Source organism: Phoenix dactylifera, chromosome 11, assembly GCF_051530095.1.
Source record: "Phoenix dactylifera cultivar Ajwa chromosome 11, Ajwa_hap1_PhDact_Kaust_v1.1, whole genome shotgun sequence".
In the NCBI taxonomy this organism is placed as follows: domain Eukaryota; kingdom Viridiplantae; phylum Streptophyta; class Magnoliopsida; order Arecales; family Arecaceae; genus Phoenix; species Phoenix dactylifera.
In genome coordinates this window covers 15,477,738-15,494,761 of record NC_143200.1, presented here as the reverse complement: position 1 = coordinate 15,494,761, position 17,024 = coordinate 15,477,738, and the positions used below count along the sequence as shown (strand labels likewise).

Here is a 17,024-nt window from a genome sequence, read left to right as displayed (position 1 = left end):
TCGGGAGAAGCCGGCGAGGTGGTTCCGGGAGAAGCCGGCGAGGTGGTCGGAGATCGGGAGAATGCCGGCGACGAGAGGGAGAAGGGGGAACGGGGGGTTTTGGGCGTTGGCGAGGTGTTTTGGAGGGGAAGAGCGGGGTGGGGGGGGTTTGGGGGGTGTAGAGAGCAATTTAGGTGAGGGGGTGGGGAGGGTGGGGGGTAATTTAGGAATTTTTAATTTTTTAGGGGTGTCCTTAGCAAATGGGGGGGGTGTAGAGAGTATTTAATTTTTTTTTAATTTTTGGGGGGTGTCCTGAGCAATAGGGGGGGTGTATATAGAACCACCCCTTCTCGAGTTATAACATCACCATGGAGGAACTGAACTTTTTGATTGGTGACGCCATGGCCTCCATGTAACCACAACCCATATGGAAAATAGAGAACAAAAAGACTCCGAAAAGACTGAACATAAACCAAAGAAAAGGCAAATAAATACTTTTTTTTAAAAAAAAAAAGGGAATAAGGAAGAAGGACCCCATTCCCCACACAGTTCGAGAACACGCTCAGGTCTCGGCCGCCGCCGCCGCCGCCGTCGTCGCCGCCCGCTCCGCCTGCTTCCTCTGCGGCCGCGCTCCCACTGACGCCGGCGCCGCCGCCGCACTGCCGCCGCTTCCATTCGCACCAGGCCCCGCCGCCGGCACAGCCACCGGCGGCGGAGGTGGGCGTAGCTCCACTCTCCCGTCGATGCAGGAGGCGCACTTGCGCTCGATCCACCCCTCGAAGTCGTAGCCGTACCCGAATATCCTCCGCCCGGAGCAGAGCCGCCCCACGATCCCGGCAATGACGCCGAGCACGGCGATGACGGCAATAACGCCGATCACCGGCCCGTACGACCCCCCGCCGCTCGACCTCGACACCACCTCGTACACTGGCGAAGGCGGCGGTTGCTGCTGTTGCTGCTGCTCCAGCGGGTACGACATTTCCTAGACGCCAAGAAAAAACCCAAAAAGATTCGATTTTTGGATGCCTTTCGACGCGAATGGATCGAGAAAGCTGATGGGATTCTTAGCGAATTTTTGAGGCGAATAGTGTTTCAAAAGGCAAACAAAGCAGAGAAGAAGGGAAAAAAAGCAGTGGATCTTGAGCAAGATTCAGAGGCATTTGCTGATAAACTAAAAAAAAAAAAAGTGGGAGGGAGGAGAATCTCTCTCTTTTTGGGCGCTTTCGAAGCGCAGAGAAGGGATTAAAGATGGAGAAAACGAGCGAAGGGAAGCAAACCAAACCTCAATCCAGCTACGGACTCCTCGAATGTGATCTTCGAAGTGTCACAGCTCGAGCCCAGGGTTTCCAAGACCGGAGAGCGAGGAAAGAGAGAGTTAAAAAAGGAAGGATTTTTATCCCTCCTGGTGATCAGCCTGAGAGAGAGAGGGAAGCTCAGCTGGGTTGCAGTGCCCGTTATAAGAGTTCGATCCAAGAATGGTTAGATGCGTGAGACGTGTCCAATCCGACGGCTACTGTGGGGTTCTAACGGAAGGGTGGTACTTCTGTAATAAATTTACTTTATTTGGTGCAGGGTTTTGCATTCCATTTGGAGCCCCGTTAATGGGCGCTCTCTCCTTTACCGCTGATTTATGAGTATAGTAGCCGTTGTTGCCTTTTTTTTTTTTTTTTTGGAAAAATTATTGCGGGCAACCACCAATCGCCGCGGCGTATTGCTGTGGGCCATGTCTGAGACGGGCGCGCGATGAATGGAGACCCACGCTCGCCCTTCTCCATCATTGGCGGCGTGCACCAGCGTGGCTATGCACGCGGTGCACGCAATAATTTTTCATTTTTCTCAGGGATACTTTTAGCTTTCTCCAATTTTGAGCCGCCTTCTCTAAGATTGTAAAAATTTAGGAATATCAATTGGTCGCCAAACCTTTTAATTATTGCAATATGATCCAGCTATACAAAATGTTAACGCATCAAGGCCGCCTAATAATTAAATTTACAAAATTGTAAAGCTTGGCACAAATTGAATAGGATGAAGAAAAGCGGCATATAGGATAGAGTATTTTGAGATTTGTATAAATTGATAAATAACAAAAGGAGGAGTGCTTTGAGATTTTGGGCAAGCAGTTGGATGATAAAAAAACATAACGATTTGAGATCTATTCAAATGGGCGAATCATAGAGGATGGCATGCTTCGAGATTTGGGCAAGCAAATGGATGATAAAGCATGGAGCGTTTGAGATCTATGCACTAGATGATAACAGGACAGAATACTTTGAGAACTGTGCAAGTGGATGAATGATAGAGAATGCAACACTTTGAGATTTGTTCACGTAGATTAATAAGAGGGGATGGGGTGCTTTGAAATTTGTGTAGGTAGATGAATAACACAAAAGATTGAGCATTTTGAGATATGTGTAGATGAATAGGTGATAGAGGCTGAAGTGCTTCGAGATTTATGCATATGAATGGATGATAGAGAATGGAGCGCTTTGAGATATGTGTAGGTGGATGGATGATATGGATGGAATGCTTTGAGATTTGTCCAGGTGGATGGATGATAGGAAATAGAGTACTTTAAGTTTGTGCAGGCAAATGAATAATAGAAGATAGAATATTTTTCAAATATATGCAAATATATGATGATAGAAGATGAAGCGCTTTGAGATTTTTGTACACAAATGGATGATAGAGAACGGAGTACTTTAAGATTTATATAGGCGGATGAATGATCTAGAGGATGGAGAGTTTTGAAACATACGCAAGAGTATTTTTAGGTGGCTCTAAATTAAGAGTATTTTTTTTTCTCCATCGACAATATCATGATCCAAATATACGGCTGCACTACATTGCGATGGCTAACTAAACTTTTTAAAATTTACTTTTTAAAATTTTTAAGGTCTAAATGTTAATGGTCCAAATTTGAAGAGGTGTCTAATAGGGAGGCTTCCTAAATAGACCAAGTCCACTGTGAATTAAACAATAGGGAATCATGATCCAGATATACGGCTGCACTACATGGCTAACTAAAAATTTTAAAATTTACTTTTTAAAATTTTTAAGGTCGAAATGTTAATGGTTCAAATTTGAAAGGTGTCTAATAGGGAGGCTTCCTAAATGGACCAAGTCCACTATGAATTAAACAGTAGGGACTCTCCCTAAATGGTCAAGTCCACCATGAATGTAGAATACAACATCCTGCTATTATATATAAAAAAATAAAAAAAAATTTCATCCTAAATCTATGGTAAAGTAATAATTAAATCCACCATAGACCTAGAATGAAATAAACTTCAATATTTCATATCTATCTCACCTTATAGAAGCTGTGGCCCCTTCCTGGTTCCTCCATTGTCGATGTGGGACTAAACTGGTCTCTAGTGCCCAACTATTGGGTTGGCCTTATAATTCGATGGTGATGGACTAAGATTTCAAAATTGATACTCTTGAACAAACGCTCGAAGAAGGCTTTTTTTCTTGAAATTCCGTGATGGCTTTTACGACCGACAAAAGGCTGTTAGTGTTTGTAAAGGTGATTTGCGAGACAAGTGACGACAAAAAGATAAATATTCGCATGATCCATATGTAAACAATAGAACGATTATGTGATTCCTTACATCATAGGGTAAAAGTAAATGATTATATTAACTGACTTAAATTTATTTTCTATTCAGTAATATCATTGGTTTTATGTTCACAAAGTTTAATAAACTTATTTATATCCATATATTTATTTGTATTTTCAATATCCAATATTTTATTTAATAAATATAAATATAAATTTTTATATTCAATTAATATTCGCATTCACATTTGTATGGTCTAAATATAAATAGATATGGATACATTGATATCCAATTCATATTCAATCTGTCTTCAGCCTTATAGGCTTGGTTTGCTACCTTGTCTGATTGGCCTACTTTCCAATTAAGATAGCGAAAAAGAAAAACAAACCATAGTTCTCTCTTTAGAAGAAAGAGAAACCAGATTCTAGTGAATCAAAAACATTAGACAACTATGTAGTGTCCAAAGCTACCATAGACCAGTCCTTGATAAGAAACTCTTTGCTATCCAAGATTCGCATTATTGATTTCCTTGTAATGGTTCTCTGATTTCCTTTTAACCATATATCTCAACATGCCTCAAACATGATAATATCCAATTTTATTTACGGTACTTCTTGTTATTTTCCCTTCCTCCATAAATACCACAAGGACTTCAGATAGCTGGGAGGTTCCTGAATTTTGAGTTCAGTGGCCTTTTCAAGTTACTCTGATTGAATGCCCCTTCCACAAAGTTGAGCCAGAACAACCTGAAGCTTAGCTTAAGCTTGTTTGCTGCAGGTTCGGGCTGTGTCTTCCATGTGAAGGAATGATTGATCTTCTTTCACGATGTTCTCCACTAGATCGCGCTTCACACAGCTCTCGAAGCACTCCAAACTCTCTCATTCATCAAGCAGCACAAATCTCAAAGCAACATTTGCATGATCCAATGATAGATTCGGGTGAAGGAAGACAAATTATTCTTTCTCAAACTTCAGCTGAGACGCACAACCAGAGCTCAAACAAGTTCTCCAAACCAGATGGAATTTTGAATCCACTTAAACTCATCCAATGAGATGTCAACTGGAAAGCTTTGTTTTAATTCAAAGTTTAATTGAGTGATTCAAATGATTGTAATGGTTTTTTATTTTTTTTCTTTTTTTAAGAACTTCTCAATAATTATCTCTGTTGTTACTACATTTTAATTATTTTTACATTTATTTAAAAATGCTTGTATATCATGGCCTGAAAGTCAGAGTTGATCATGATGTTGTCAACTTAGGCTGGTGATGGAACAAGTTAAACTGTGCCTTGATATCTTTGAAACTTTTGTGATGCCCATCTAATGTAAGATTTCGATCTTTTTCATGATATGGGAAAGTTTTTTGATTGGCTTTCAACATCAATCCATTAGTGCCTTACTTCTACGTCCCTTGACAAATTGGCAGGTAAGAAGGGCGTATCTTGCTGACCTTGGTGTCTAAAATCTAGTTTGCTCCAAGCTGCTTACCGATATATCGTTGTGGATATTCTAAGATAAAGATGGTCCGTTCGCTGGCGTCAACGGAATCCGACTGCGAAAAGATGTTTGTTATGCCAAATAGAGTTGACGATGATATTCATTTTTCAATGCTAATAAGATTAATAGGACGACAAAATGAACTTTCCAATCCAACTCGATCCATGCCTCCATGTTATGCTAACAACATCATCTTAGGAGAAAACCATCATATGATTTTGGATACATTTGGTCATCCTAGTCCACTCCCAGAGGAAGAGCTAATGGTTTTGTGCTGCAGGCATTGGACTATTGTTCTTGGAGCTCTTGACTGAGGAAGTTTGTATGTGCTTGGAAGTGTTTTGTTTTGCGCTGATCAGCTGATCCAATCCATACTCCACCATGATTTTACTTACTTAACTAGTCTCCCTACCAGGATAAAGTTCTAAAGCAACTGACGCCTCTGTCTTCGATTTTCTCAGTAATTGATTTGCTAAAGCTGATCCATTCAGTTCAAGATGCAAAAAAAAGAGCAACCAGCTGCAAGTCTAATACTTTAAGCTACAAACATTGTCCGATCTCTCCAGACAATGCTCACCAGTCTTAGAACAGTGCAGGCTCTCAACTTGATGTTGGTTCCTAATTAGTTTGTTTTCTAATCCTTCAAAATAGCAGAATTAGGCGAGATAAAGTCTCCAAGAAATCCTAAGACTAATTGCAATGTTGATAAAAATTAACAACTTTGGAAAATCCAATCTTCTGTTCCATTATATTAAAGTAAAAATAATACATGCATCTCAACCATCAGAACCTCAGTCAACTTAATACACCAAATTCCCCTATTTTCAGAGTTGAAGATAGAAAATCTAGGGATCAGGGGGACTGCTGCTTTTGCTGGTCTAACACAACCACCTCTGGCACAGAGATCTGCCACTGAAACCATGCCTCCACTACCCTGCCCACTTTCACCAAATAAAGAGGCTTTCACTGAAAGGAGTGGGGTTGATGCTCAACAGGAAATGAAAAGAAGAGCAATCCATGGGATTCCGATACACATAAAGCTGCATAGCATAAAAGGCATCGACTATACTGAAGAAGGAAAAAGTTGCACATCATAACCACAAGGAACTACCACTAGTCCTCATTTTAAAAAAGCCTGCATGCGGAATTCTGGTGTTGCTCTGCATCCTCTGTCAAGATGTTCTACGTCTGTACTTCACCCTATTTATCTTGCAACAAGTTCAGGTTAACCTTATCGATTTCAAGGTCCAGCGGCAGCTCGCAACAAGTGCAGTATTTGAGATGATGGATCCCTCGTAGCTCTCATCGATTGCAGACCGGAATAACAAGTGACAGTAGATGAGATGAGGAATTTGCATCAAGGAAATTGCGCTGTCATAGCATTGTTCTACTTGCTTCAATGGACCTTAGTGGAAACCAAACTTATACATCTATCTGATGACATGGAATGCACCAGGTGCAAAGTGATATACAGAAACTAGAACTGGGTAATTTGTTTTGCACCGAGACCTGCAATCACTTCAAGAGTTATAAATTAAAGATAAGTGAAGGAACATGCAATGGATCAATCGGTTTCTGAATGAAATTATTGCCCCATCTTATCTACGACCATCAATTAAGTACATGGACGAACAGTCCTGGTTCCCTTGATGAACTTTCAATATCATCTCACAGGCCTCACCATTTTAGTTAGTTCAGAAAGTAACTATACCTAGCTGGTACATCGGAGAGTATATGTAGTTCCTAACTTTCACACTAAACAACATTGTGATTCAGATCAACCATTTGAATCTCTTTCAACAAGTTATGCACATATTCCTTTCAATAATTACTTATCATCGATTCAGGAAAGTGATAGTAACTCATTATTTGTTCTTCAAGAACAATCCCAAAACAAAAAGGTTGGCAAATCTTACTTTCCAATTGCAGGAAGGGTAACTTCTGAGTTAGATTATTTCAAACTCATGCAATGAACCAAGAACCATGGAAATCTCACTTAATACTTCTGAGTTTAAATTTTAGAACCTTGATAAAGAGATAATGCAGAACTGAGGAAATCTCGCTCAAAACCAAGAACTATGAAAGACCGAATAACCAACAAGCAGCCTAGCAGCCTCCCTTGGATAAACAAAAGAATTGTGGAGCATATATGGAGAGGGAGAGAGAGATCTCAAAATATTAATATATAGATACCAGTACTGTGCATGAGCAATGCGCATATGACTTGGAAAGTTTCTGGCTGACAGCTGATGTATACTTGACTCGTTGGGTTCATAGGAAAAGAAGAAATAAAATATGTTCAACGAAAAACAAAAAAATATTTTTTATTTGATTAGAGTTTTTATAGAAAAAAGATAGAAAAATAGTATGAATAAGATTTTTAAATTTCATAAAAAAGAAAAATTCTAAAAAAATTGTTTTTTCACCGGTTGAAAATTAGGTTCTTTAAGCCATCAAAACTCATGGGTATATATTTTTTATTAAGAATATAATAAATATTATATACACCTTTCTTTTGAAAAAGTTGATCAAAGTGTCACTTATACATAACCAAACCAATATACTAAAATTATTTTTTTTAGGCATCATATTCTTAAAAATTATTTTTTTAAAAAAATTATTTTAATGATTTTTTTTTTCTTCTGCGAACGGGAGCTCATAATTTTTTCGACATAAGACCAACCCTCAGATAAGCCGAGCTGGAGTCGACCTTGGCTAGTTCACATTTGGCTCGTTTGCGCACGGAAATGGGCGCATTATTCTCACCGGATCCTGGTCGCACCGCGGGCTCCACCCGATTGATCTCGAGCCTCGAAGCTTCCCTAGTTTCCCTTCTTGCTCCCCTCTCTCTGACAACAGTCTCTGGTTTCAAAGAAGAAAGGGGCGAATCCAAGTGCATAAAAATGTCCAAGTCATGCAAGGGCCTGGCCATGGAGCTCGTGAAATGCCTCAGCGAATCCGACTGTGTCAAGGTATTCAATGCTACAATCGTTTTCCCTATCCTTTTTGTTTTTTTAATGTTTTATATTATGCTTCGAGATGTATATTGTGGAACTATTTGGAGAGAATCGATAACGCAGTAATTATTATTATTATTATTGTTATTATTGGGAGATGTCGATCATGCTTCCCTTCTCTGCGATAAGGTCCAATAAATCATTTCTTGGCGGAACAATTTACATTGATTTTGGGAATTCCTACCCCTTATTTCAGCTTCACCAAACTTATATATTTTTATTAAGTGGTTTATGAATGTATCAGCTCATATTATGAGCGAGGAAGTTTTTCAATTACTTAAAAAGGGCTGATTCGGGGAAATAGGGATACTTGAGAACGAGAATATGCCATATTTTCTCGTTCCATTTATTGCTATACAAGTGTCTGATAAAATGTGCCTGAGGATAAGGCTCACATGCACTTCAGTTTTTAAGTGCTAAATTGATCATCTGCGGTGTGTTAAATGTTTAGAGAGGTGTCATTGATAACTAATTTGATTCTGAGTTTCTTGATTTAATGTGATTGTTGGAGGAGTGGACCGATGTTTGATAAGGTGGAGAGTAGGCTTTTGTCATTTGGCGGAAGATCTATTCTTATCCAAGCTGCTATTTTCTGGCCTTTGGTGGGTGATGCCTGGGTACTCAAGACCGCGGCTTTAGCGTCCGCTCATTTGAGGAGAGTACAAAGAGATTCTTGTTGGTGGTGGGAAATGGAGGATCTGTATTTTGTGCTGGACTATAGTGACATTGATGAAATGAATCAGCCTAATAATTTTAATTGATATGATGGCTGAGGAGCGAGGAGAAACTGTGGTAAATGGTGACTAGAGTTATATGTTATGAAGGGATCATGAAGTTTTGAATCCAAACTTTTTTCCTTTCATTTTTGCATTGTCTTGGGGCGGTGATGAGGGGTTCAGGGTAGGAACTAGCTGAAGATAGTTAATGGGAGCATCATAAGCTTATGGGAGGAAATTCAATTGGGTGCGTTTGAGTTGTCCAGTTTTAATGGTAGATATGGTTGCACATGGTACTTGACAATCTGATGGACCAACCCTATCATTATAAACAGTCAGAACTTACAAATTCTATATGAAAAGTATTTGGTGTCAGAAATGTCTACTGCAAATACAATTAAAGATGGGCCAAGATATGACCCCTATTTCTTGATAAATAACGACTTTTTGTATTTTTTATTTTTTGCATTCCTCTTAAGTTGTTTTTCTTATTATGCTTTCTATTAGATGCCTCATTTGGAGGGGAAAACGTAGAGAAAAATAGACAATTGCATCCTTTTAAAGCATCTAAGACATTAATCTCTCTCTCTTTCTCGCTCAAGCTAGTGTCTTTTCGGTGGAATTGAAAGAATTGAAGTATCAATTCTACCGATGCAAGCTCAATGACAGGCCTTTAAAAGTTCCCCACCATTGATCATGCCATACAATATTTCAGATATCTAAAAATAAGTTGTGTTTGGAGTTTTCTTACCTTGCATCAAAAGGAAACTAAATGAACAGTACCAATGGAGTTGGTGAGCTAAAATTTTTGTATCCCATGCAAATTGAGAATTCAAAATACTGATCTTGATCTAAACATCTAAAATGCTTACTAACCAAAATTCAAACTAATTTATATGCTTTTGGCTATAAATTAGACAAAAACATTTGCTGTTTCATAATTTTTTTGAACCATTTCACGATAAAGATGGAATTTTAAAAAAAATGTAGGTTTTGAATTTTATCTTTTTAAAAGATATTGTAAATCATGTGATGTAGATTTTTCAATCTGGACATTTTACAATTAATTTGACATCTATAGGATTAAGGCTTTAATTTTGTCTGAAGAATATTTGCTGATATATGTGTGCTCTCATCTGGTTGAGCATGCCTCCCAATGACAACACAACTTGCCTCCATGGTAACACACATCACAGGGTTACTTTCATGTATTAATTGTAGGTGTAAATATATGAGCGGATAGACAACCGAAATTTAATGACTTTGGCTGCGAGAAAATGTCTTTTTGAAAAAAATATAAAAGTTGATGTTTTGGAAGGGGCAGAGAATGAAATGATGGGGTATGTGGGAAGGTAGAGAGAGTGAAATTTTGGTTGCTGATTTGTAGTTTATTTTCAGATTATTATGTCAAGGTGGCCCAAATGGAAGGGATGTGAATTAGGAGTGTTGGCAGATCATGTTTGGATTGTGTTTGGCCGTATGCATACACAAATCCAGAATATATTTGTTAGATCCAAACCCACACCCAAACTCAAAACTAGTTAAAACTCTATATCCATGCTGAGCATTGGACCCCAAAAAGGTTGGGAATCGGGTATAAATCAGGCATTCAACAAGTTAATTACTTTTGTTACCTAAACACCGTGCAGCCAAAAGACACGAAGAATGAAAAAGGTCCTATGATAATCAAGCTCGGTATAAATATTAGATCCAACAAATATATTATAAAACGACTCCCACAACTGGCATGGAGAGGAATTTGATGGACAAGATGGGTTGCAGTTTCACTAGTCTTTACTTGGTTTTTCTTCTTTTATAATTAAAAGGAAAAAATGATAAATACATGCAATTATATATTGATGTGTGGAAGTCTACATACATACGTACATATGTACGTACATGTATGTATGTATGTATTTGTGTGTATATATATATATATGTATGTATATGTTTGTAGATATGTTCATAATCAGGTCATATTTTGGGTTTTCAAGTGTGGATCTACCCAAACCCATCCACAACCCGAGAAGACTTCCAGTCTAATTTCAGAATAAAATCCGAGCCCAATAGTCTATTGGGTTTATATTTCATTCCCAAACCCCATGTTTTGGGTCAGTTTAGTAGGTCATTGGCCTCCATTGACAATTTGACACCCCTAGATGTGAAACCGTACACATGGACACATGAAGCTATCATGAACACCAATTGTTACAATTATAAAACACAATAGATGACAAATAATTTCTTATTTTTCTTTTCAAAAGCTGAATGTATTATCAATATTTTGATGAACATGAATTTTCTTTAAAATTTTCGGCTATAATATTGGACACATTGAAATGGCTTAGTCAGCATTAAATAGTCATTACAATAGTGACTTTTTTTTCGCTTGTTTGACTCTATATTCCATGTTTTATATTAGTTTGCTATTACGTCACTTCTTTCAATGCGATGAAACCTATATCTAGTCTTAGCTACTTTTTGTGCTTATTCAGGTTGAGAAGCGACCATACAGGGAATGTGCAGGTGAGAAGGTGCCTTCCATACCAAGTGAATGTGTAGGCCTAAGGGAAACATACTTCAACTGCAAGAGAGGCCAGGCATGTTACCAAGTTCCACAGACTCATTTAACAAAATGATATGGAATATAGGAATGCCTATGCATTCTAGTTATATGAAGTCACAGTCCTAGATACTTTTACAATATATTTCCTAATTTATTTTCTTTTTTCCATTTCTAATAGTTAAAAGATAAAATTGAGTTTGACTGGTTCTTCAATGGTCGGTGGTTGTCAATGTGTTGTGTAATCATGTAGGTTTTGTTTTTGTGATAGCTTTCTAACTTCTGATATTTCTTCTTGGTAAAATTTGTTATTAGTGCATATGAAATGAAGAACTAGAAAGTGACCGGATGAAAAGAAAGTAGCCACAAACTGCAAAGCTAGATTGTGTAATTTAGCTAACTCACGTGCAATTTGTACAGGCAAAAATGTGTCACCTCATCTTACAATATTGGAGGAATGTTGCCTCTTTGATGATGCTGTTGTTGATAAGCTAAACCTACTTTAGCTTGCACCCTTAACTATCATCCATGTACAATTCCCATTCCTATGTAGTTGAATTTGAAGAGATATACTTGCATAACTATTCGATGGCTAAAAGCCTAAAACCATGTTTTTGAGCAAAAGAGGAGAGGCAAAAAAAAAGGTTCAGTCTCACTATATTGGCACTTGGGTGTAAGAGGGTCAGCACCTTAGAGGCTTGGACATAATTTATTGAATTCTCAACCCACACGGTGCTTAGAGTGTTTATAAATGCACCATATGCTAATCTTTTAAGCGACTTTGTATAGTGATGTGCTTTTCTTTGAAAAGTCTAATACAAACTTCTATGCCTTTTTTTGGAAAAGAAAATTGACATGCATCCAGATTAGGGGTGGCAAAATATGACCCGACCCGCCAACCCGATCCGTGTTCGACCCGCCATAAACAAGTTTGGGTTTGGCCTAAACAGGTTCGGGTCGTAAACAGGTCGATCCGTTAAACCTGATTATTAATTGGGTCGGATACGGATTTTAGATGTCTGACCCATTTAAACCGTTTAACCCGTTTAACTGTAGGGCAGGTTAAACAGGTCTAAACAGGTTAAACAGGTTAAACAAGTCTAAACAGGTTAAACGGGTCTAAACAGGTCTAAACAGGTCGGGTTGGGCAGGTTAAACTGGTTGGGTTGGCAGGTTAAACAGGTGTAAACAGGTTAAACGGGTCGGATGGAAAAATAGGTTAAACGGGTCGGGTCGGATTGGGCAAATAGGTTACCTGTTTATTAATTAGGTTAAACGGGTCGGGTCGGGTTACCTGTTTACTAAACATGATAGGTTCAGGTTGTAATTTCTGACCTGTTTAATAAACAGGTCGGGTTCAGGTTTATGATTTTCTGACCTGACCTGTTTATGACCCAACCCGACCCGATTGTCACCTCTAAATTTCAGATGCTCTGCAAATTTCTCGCAGCATTATCTGTCTACTCTTGGAAAATCTTCGTTAATTGCAGAATACATTTATTATCCTCCCAACATTTTTATGATCACTTGAGTATTTATGTTTTTTTTACTTTGATGTTCATCTTTTATCCAAGCATCAGAAAAGTTCTTTTACTCTCTCTCTCTCTCTCTCCCTCCCTCCCTCCTATTTTTCCCCCTAAACCCAAGAAGTTGCAAATTGAACTTTCCTCATTTGAGTCTTTTCTCAGGAAGCCCTGCTACCCATCATCAGTAACCACTGCATGTCCTATTCAATGATATATAGGAACTTGAAGTGTCTCTCCAACAAAAGATTTTGGAACATTAAGGATCACAAGAAACACCAAGAACACGAGATTTAAAGTGCATCAACAAAGTTATAATAAAGGGAAAGGCATTATCTTGTGTTTCTATCAGTATAATGTCAAACAATTTCGATGAAAAGTTTCAAAAATTCATTCAATGAAGCTGTAAAATAATAACTTTGATCAGCCTAGCAATATTATGAGACAACTACATGGTTGCACTTGTTTTCTGCTGGAGATTAAGGCTGCATTTTGTTGGGAATAAGGAAATGGGAATAGTAAAAATTATGCCAATGGGATTATGCCATGAGTTATGCCCATTTTTTAGCTCCACTTTTGACTAGCAAAAGGTACCTTTTTTGGAATCTTCTGAATGATGATGTCTTTTGTCCATAAAAAAGTAAAAAGGAAAACATAAAAGGTGCCTTTATGGTAATGAACAGCTTATGACAACTTCCCCTGGAATAGTTATGCTTGTCATAGGTGAGTTTGATTGGCATAACTATTCCTTAGATTATGCCTCCTTCCAAAATGTTGTTTGGCAGGAATAAGGCTTATCCTGTCTTTTCTGTTGGGCAGCCATAAGGATTATTCCAAGCCTTATGCCTACTTATGCCTGTACCATCCACAATCCATTTTAATCAAGAGCACTTGTCTAGGTAAGGGAAACTCTCCAAACCTGACAGGTGTATCATTTCTTCTTTGGTCTAAACTCTAAGCTAAAATACCAGATTGAATCATTACATACGTGCCCAGGCACAATCTTCACAAAATAAGACTATAGATATTCTTAAAGACTGACATTATTTTTTGAAAAATAAAGACAACTATAAAAATATATATCACTATCAGATATAAAATGTCCCTTATTAATTTGGAAAATGATGCAATCATTATTGATTGGATCAACTATCAACATGAAATCTCCAGCTATTTTCACAAACTGGTTTAAATCATTACCTTAATAAAGATCTTCCTACCCTTTCTTACCTCTTATCTAACTTGCCCATATTAGTACCATGGCAAGAATCAGAGCATAGGTTACATTCTGGCCTAGATCCTTGCATATCACACTTTATGATTCAATACAGACTGAAACTAAAGTATATATGGGGCTATTGGCCTACCACTTCAATTCTTATTCTAGGCATTGCTTTTCCCAACATTATGTTGATAATGACAGGTTGCATATCAAGGTGGAAAATGAAACTTTCTTGTTATGTTACTTCCTGATTGCATTTCTTTAAATTGCTTGTAGATTAAGTTAGTGTCCCCGCTAGGTTTTGTCTTTGTCCCTCTCTTGTTCAAAGTTGCATAGACTATAAATTTGGGTTTAGAACTTTAGATGGTGACACAAGGCTGAAAGTGGGTCATCCAACATAGTCAAAGTGTGACAGGTGAAATCATTGATCCACCAACCAATCCTTGTAAAGATGGAATGCAGCTTGTTGGTTAGCATCTTTCTTCAGGTCTATGTTGCTATAATTTACTTGTATATGTTTTTAAACCTTTCATGACAATTTTTTAAGTTTTGAATGCAGATTGTTTGCTTGTGGTCTCACATCGAACCATCTGACCGTATTTCACAGGTGTAGGGTTTCCAGTCATAGATTTAAAATTCCAACATTTTAGGTTTTCCAAAATATCAAGTTTCTATTCATTCGCTTCGTCATTAGCTACATTGGTTTCTTTATGTGACCACTTACATGCTGCTCTTTTTACATGCCTTCCCCCTTTATTTTTATTGTCAATCAATTGGACAATACACATAAGCAACTTCATGATGCCCGCTGAGTTTCCCGACCTTGCAAACTCTTGACTACCTCAAGTGTTAATTGATATGACCTTCAAATGAGGCCGGAAAAGTAAATGATTGTTGGACCTCTCTCACCCTCTCAAAGATCGTTCATTTAAAGAATAAAACCTTACATGTCATTGTCAATATCCTTAAATTGCCCCAACCAGAGTGCACATCTAAGTGACTTGATGAAATTACAATTGCACCATCTTTTTAGATATTTAGCATGCGCATGCCCTCTTAAGTTCTTATTGCGTTGCTTATCACCCTACTTTCATGCTGAATGACTACTACTAGGCTGCTTAACAGAGCGGAGAATGGATAAGTTCATGATCTTCTGGTATTTGCTTGGCTTGCTTGATATCTTATTTTCGCATTTGATGCAATTCAGGTTGACATGAGAGCAAGGATACGTGGGAATAAGGGCTACTAGGTGGCGCTGGTCGATGCATGGGCAAAAACATTTCCATAGGAGGAAGCTAACCACTATGAATTCATGTGGTCCAAGATCTGACCTAAGAGTTTATTCATTTTTCAGTAAATTTGTCATTCAACATTACTATCTCTATACAACGATTTTTGTAATCTAATATCAGAAACAGAGTCTACCCTCAAAAAATAATTTTGGAAACAAAGTGATGGTCCAGCCATTATTGCTCCATTTATGAAAGAGATGGGATCTTCTTTCGGTTCTGGTCAACTGATTTATCCAGTAATGATCGCCTGCCTGCTTTTGTAGAAGAAAAATACCATTATTTTGACCCCTCATCTGTTGTCCGAATCACTGGAACAACCAAAACGGTAATGTATTTTAGAGGCATTTCAATTAGCTATTGTAGGTTGTCAAGATGGTGCATATCTCCCCTGCATGTGTGAAGAGGATTTCAGGGAAGCCACCACTTGCAGAGCATCTACCTGATCCTGCTCAACACAAGCATGCACAGCTACACTGCCACCATATAATTCTTGTTAGAATGTAAAAGATGATCACTTTTAGAGTCTGCCTTGGTCTTGGCGAAGGCAACCCAGATTCCCAAAACATCTGCGCTCCTCTCTCCAGCTCATTCACTGCCCTCTCCTTCTTTCAAGGCCTGTAAATGATATCCAAATGCTTCTATGAGAGACATTTGTGAATGCCACAATGCAGCAAGAGGGATTAAAGAGAACAAGGAAAAAGCAATGTTTTGTATCGATTGTGAATGAGTATTATCAGAGGATTGAAATCTTTGAACACAGTATCCTCCCACTCTTGCAGTAATGTCTTTGATTGGTGCAGTGTAATTATAATCCTGCCATACAGACTCCTTATCATTGTCCTAGCTTCATCATCATCCCTTCCTAACATTCTTGCTTGTGATGTTATTGAAGAACTGATCAAAGTTGAACCCCTATCCATCAGGATCATCGTGCCAGTCGGGACCATCGTCTTCAACAACCAGAGGGTAATTTGGAGCAAAAGATTGATCCAAATTTTATTGATGTTTCTTTTTGTCACATTTTTTTTTGTTCATATTTGCTCTTAGACTGAATAGAACCTGTAGAATTCAAGCTCTCTGTCTAGATAGCATGAGATCATGTCTGCTCTATTTTTTATTAGATCCAGAATTATGGTCCAATAGATATTATCATGAAAAATTCATGCTAGGAACATCAGTTGATGGTTTGGTTTCAATGAATTTGGGGGCTTCAGGGTAATTTGGTTGGCACAGGGCATAAAATCAAGCTTAATGATGATTGACAATGGTTTATAAGGACTTGCAAAATATCCAACATGCATGCAACTATGCAAGGAACATGATAATGGAGAGTATGTGGACCGAGATAAATGATCCGATCATGTGGAATTCTAAAGAAGATGGGTATGGTAGAGTCAACTGTAAGCTAGATGGAAGTATTTAAATTAATTATAAATGAAAAGTTAATCAAATATTTCACATTGTATTGCTTCCTAATTTTTATCGAGGTTACTGAACATATAAACTCTATGTTGACTGGCAGGGTATTATGTGAAAAAATAATTCTTTCTAAAACAAGGCTTGATTCTCATTGTTTATACGATGATTTGTTTGCTGCACGCATCATTATAAGAGAACATGGTGCGATTAGAGGTGCAAATGGGTCGGATCGGGTCAG

General features: G+C 38.1%; 2 protein-coding genes across 2 annotated transcripts; one reads left to right on the top strand and one right to left on the bottom strand.

The window, feature by feature from the left end:
- Nucleotides 1-318: 318 nt before the first annotated feature.
- On the bottom strand, nucleotides 319-1,475 carry LOC103723661 (uncharacterized). The gene is made up of 2 exons (XM_008814638.3): nucleotides 1,262-1,475; nucleotides 319-961 (listed from the first exon to the last, which is right to left on the bottom strand). The coding sequence occupies exon 2, from the start codon at nucleotides 956-958 to the stop codon at nucleotides 542-544; it is 417 nt and encodes a 138-aa protein (XP_008812860.2). The 5' UTR covers nucleotides 959-961; nucleotides 1,262-1,475; the 3' UTR covers nucleotides 319-541.
- A 6,307-nt stretch (nucleotides 1,476-7,782) lies between these two features.
- Nucleotides 7,783-15,591, top strand: LOC103723662 (cytochrome C oxidase assembly factor). Its single transcript, XM_008814639.5, has 3 exons — nucleotides 7,783-8,006; nucleotides 11,263-11,367; nucleotides 15,283-15,591. Exons 1-3 carry the CDS (start codon nucleotides 7,938-7,940, stop codon nucleotides 15,322-15,324), a joined length of 216 nt encoding a protein of 71 aa, XP_008812861.5. The 5' UTR covers nucleotides 7,783-7,937; the 3' UTR covers nucleotides 15,325-15,591.
- Nucleotides 15,592-17,024: the final 1,433 nt, after the last annotated feature.

What these genes read in the sequence shown, in the direction of transcription:
- LOC103723661 (XM_008814638.3), bottom strand. Translation starts at nt 958, where the DNA reads ATGTCGTACCCGCTGGAGCAGCAGCAACAGCAGCAACCGCCGCCTTCG.
- LOC103723662 (XM_008814639.5), top strand. Translation starts at nt 7,938, where the DNA reads ATGTCCAAGTCATGCAAGGGCCTGGCCATGGAGCTCGTGAAATGCCTC. An exon ending in GCGAATCCGACTGTGTCAAG is followed by an intron (nt 8,007 to 11,262) that starts GTATTCAATGCT and finishes GTGCTTATTCAG; the next exon opens with GTTGAGAAGCGACCATACAG. An exon ending in TCAACTGCAAGAGAGGCCAG is followed by an intron (nt 11,368 to 15,282) that starts GCATGTTACCAA and finishes GATGCAATTCAG; the next exon opens with GTTGACATGAGAGCAAGGAT.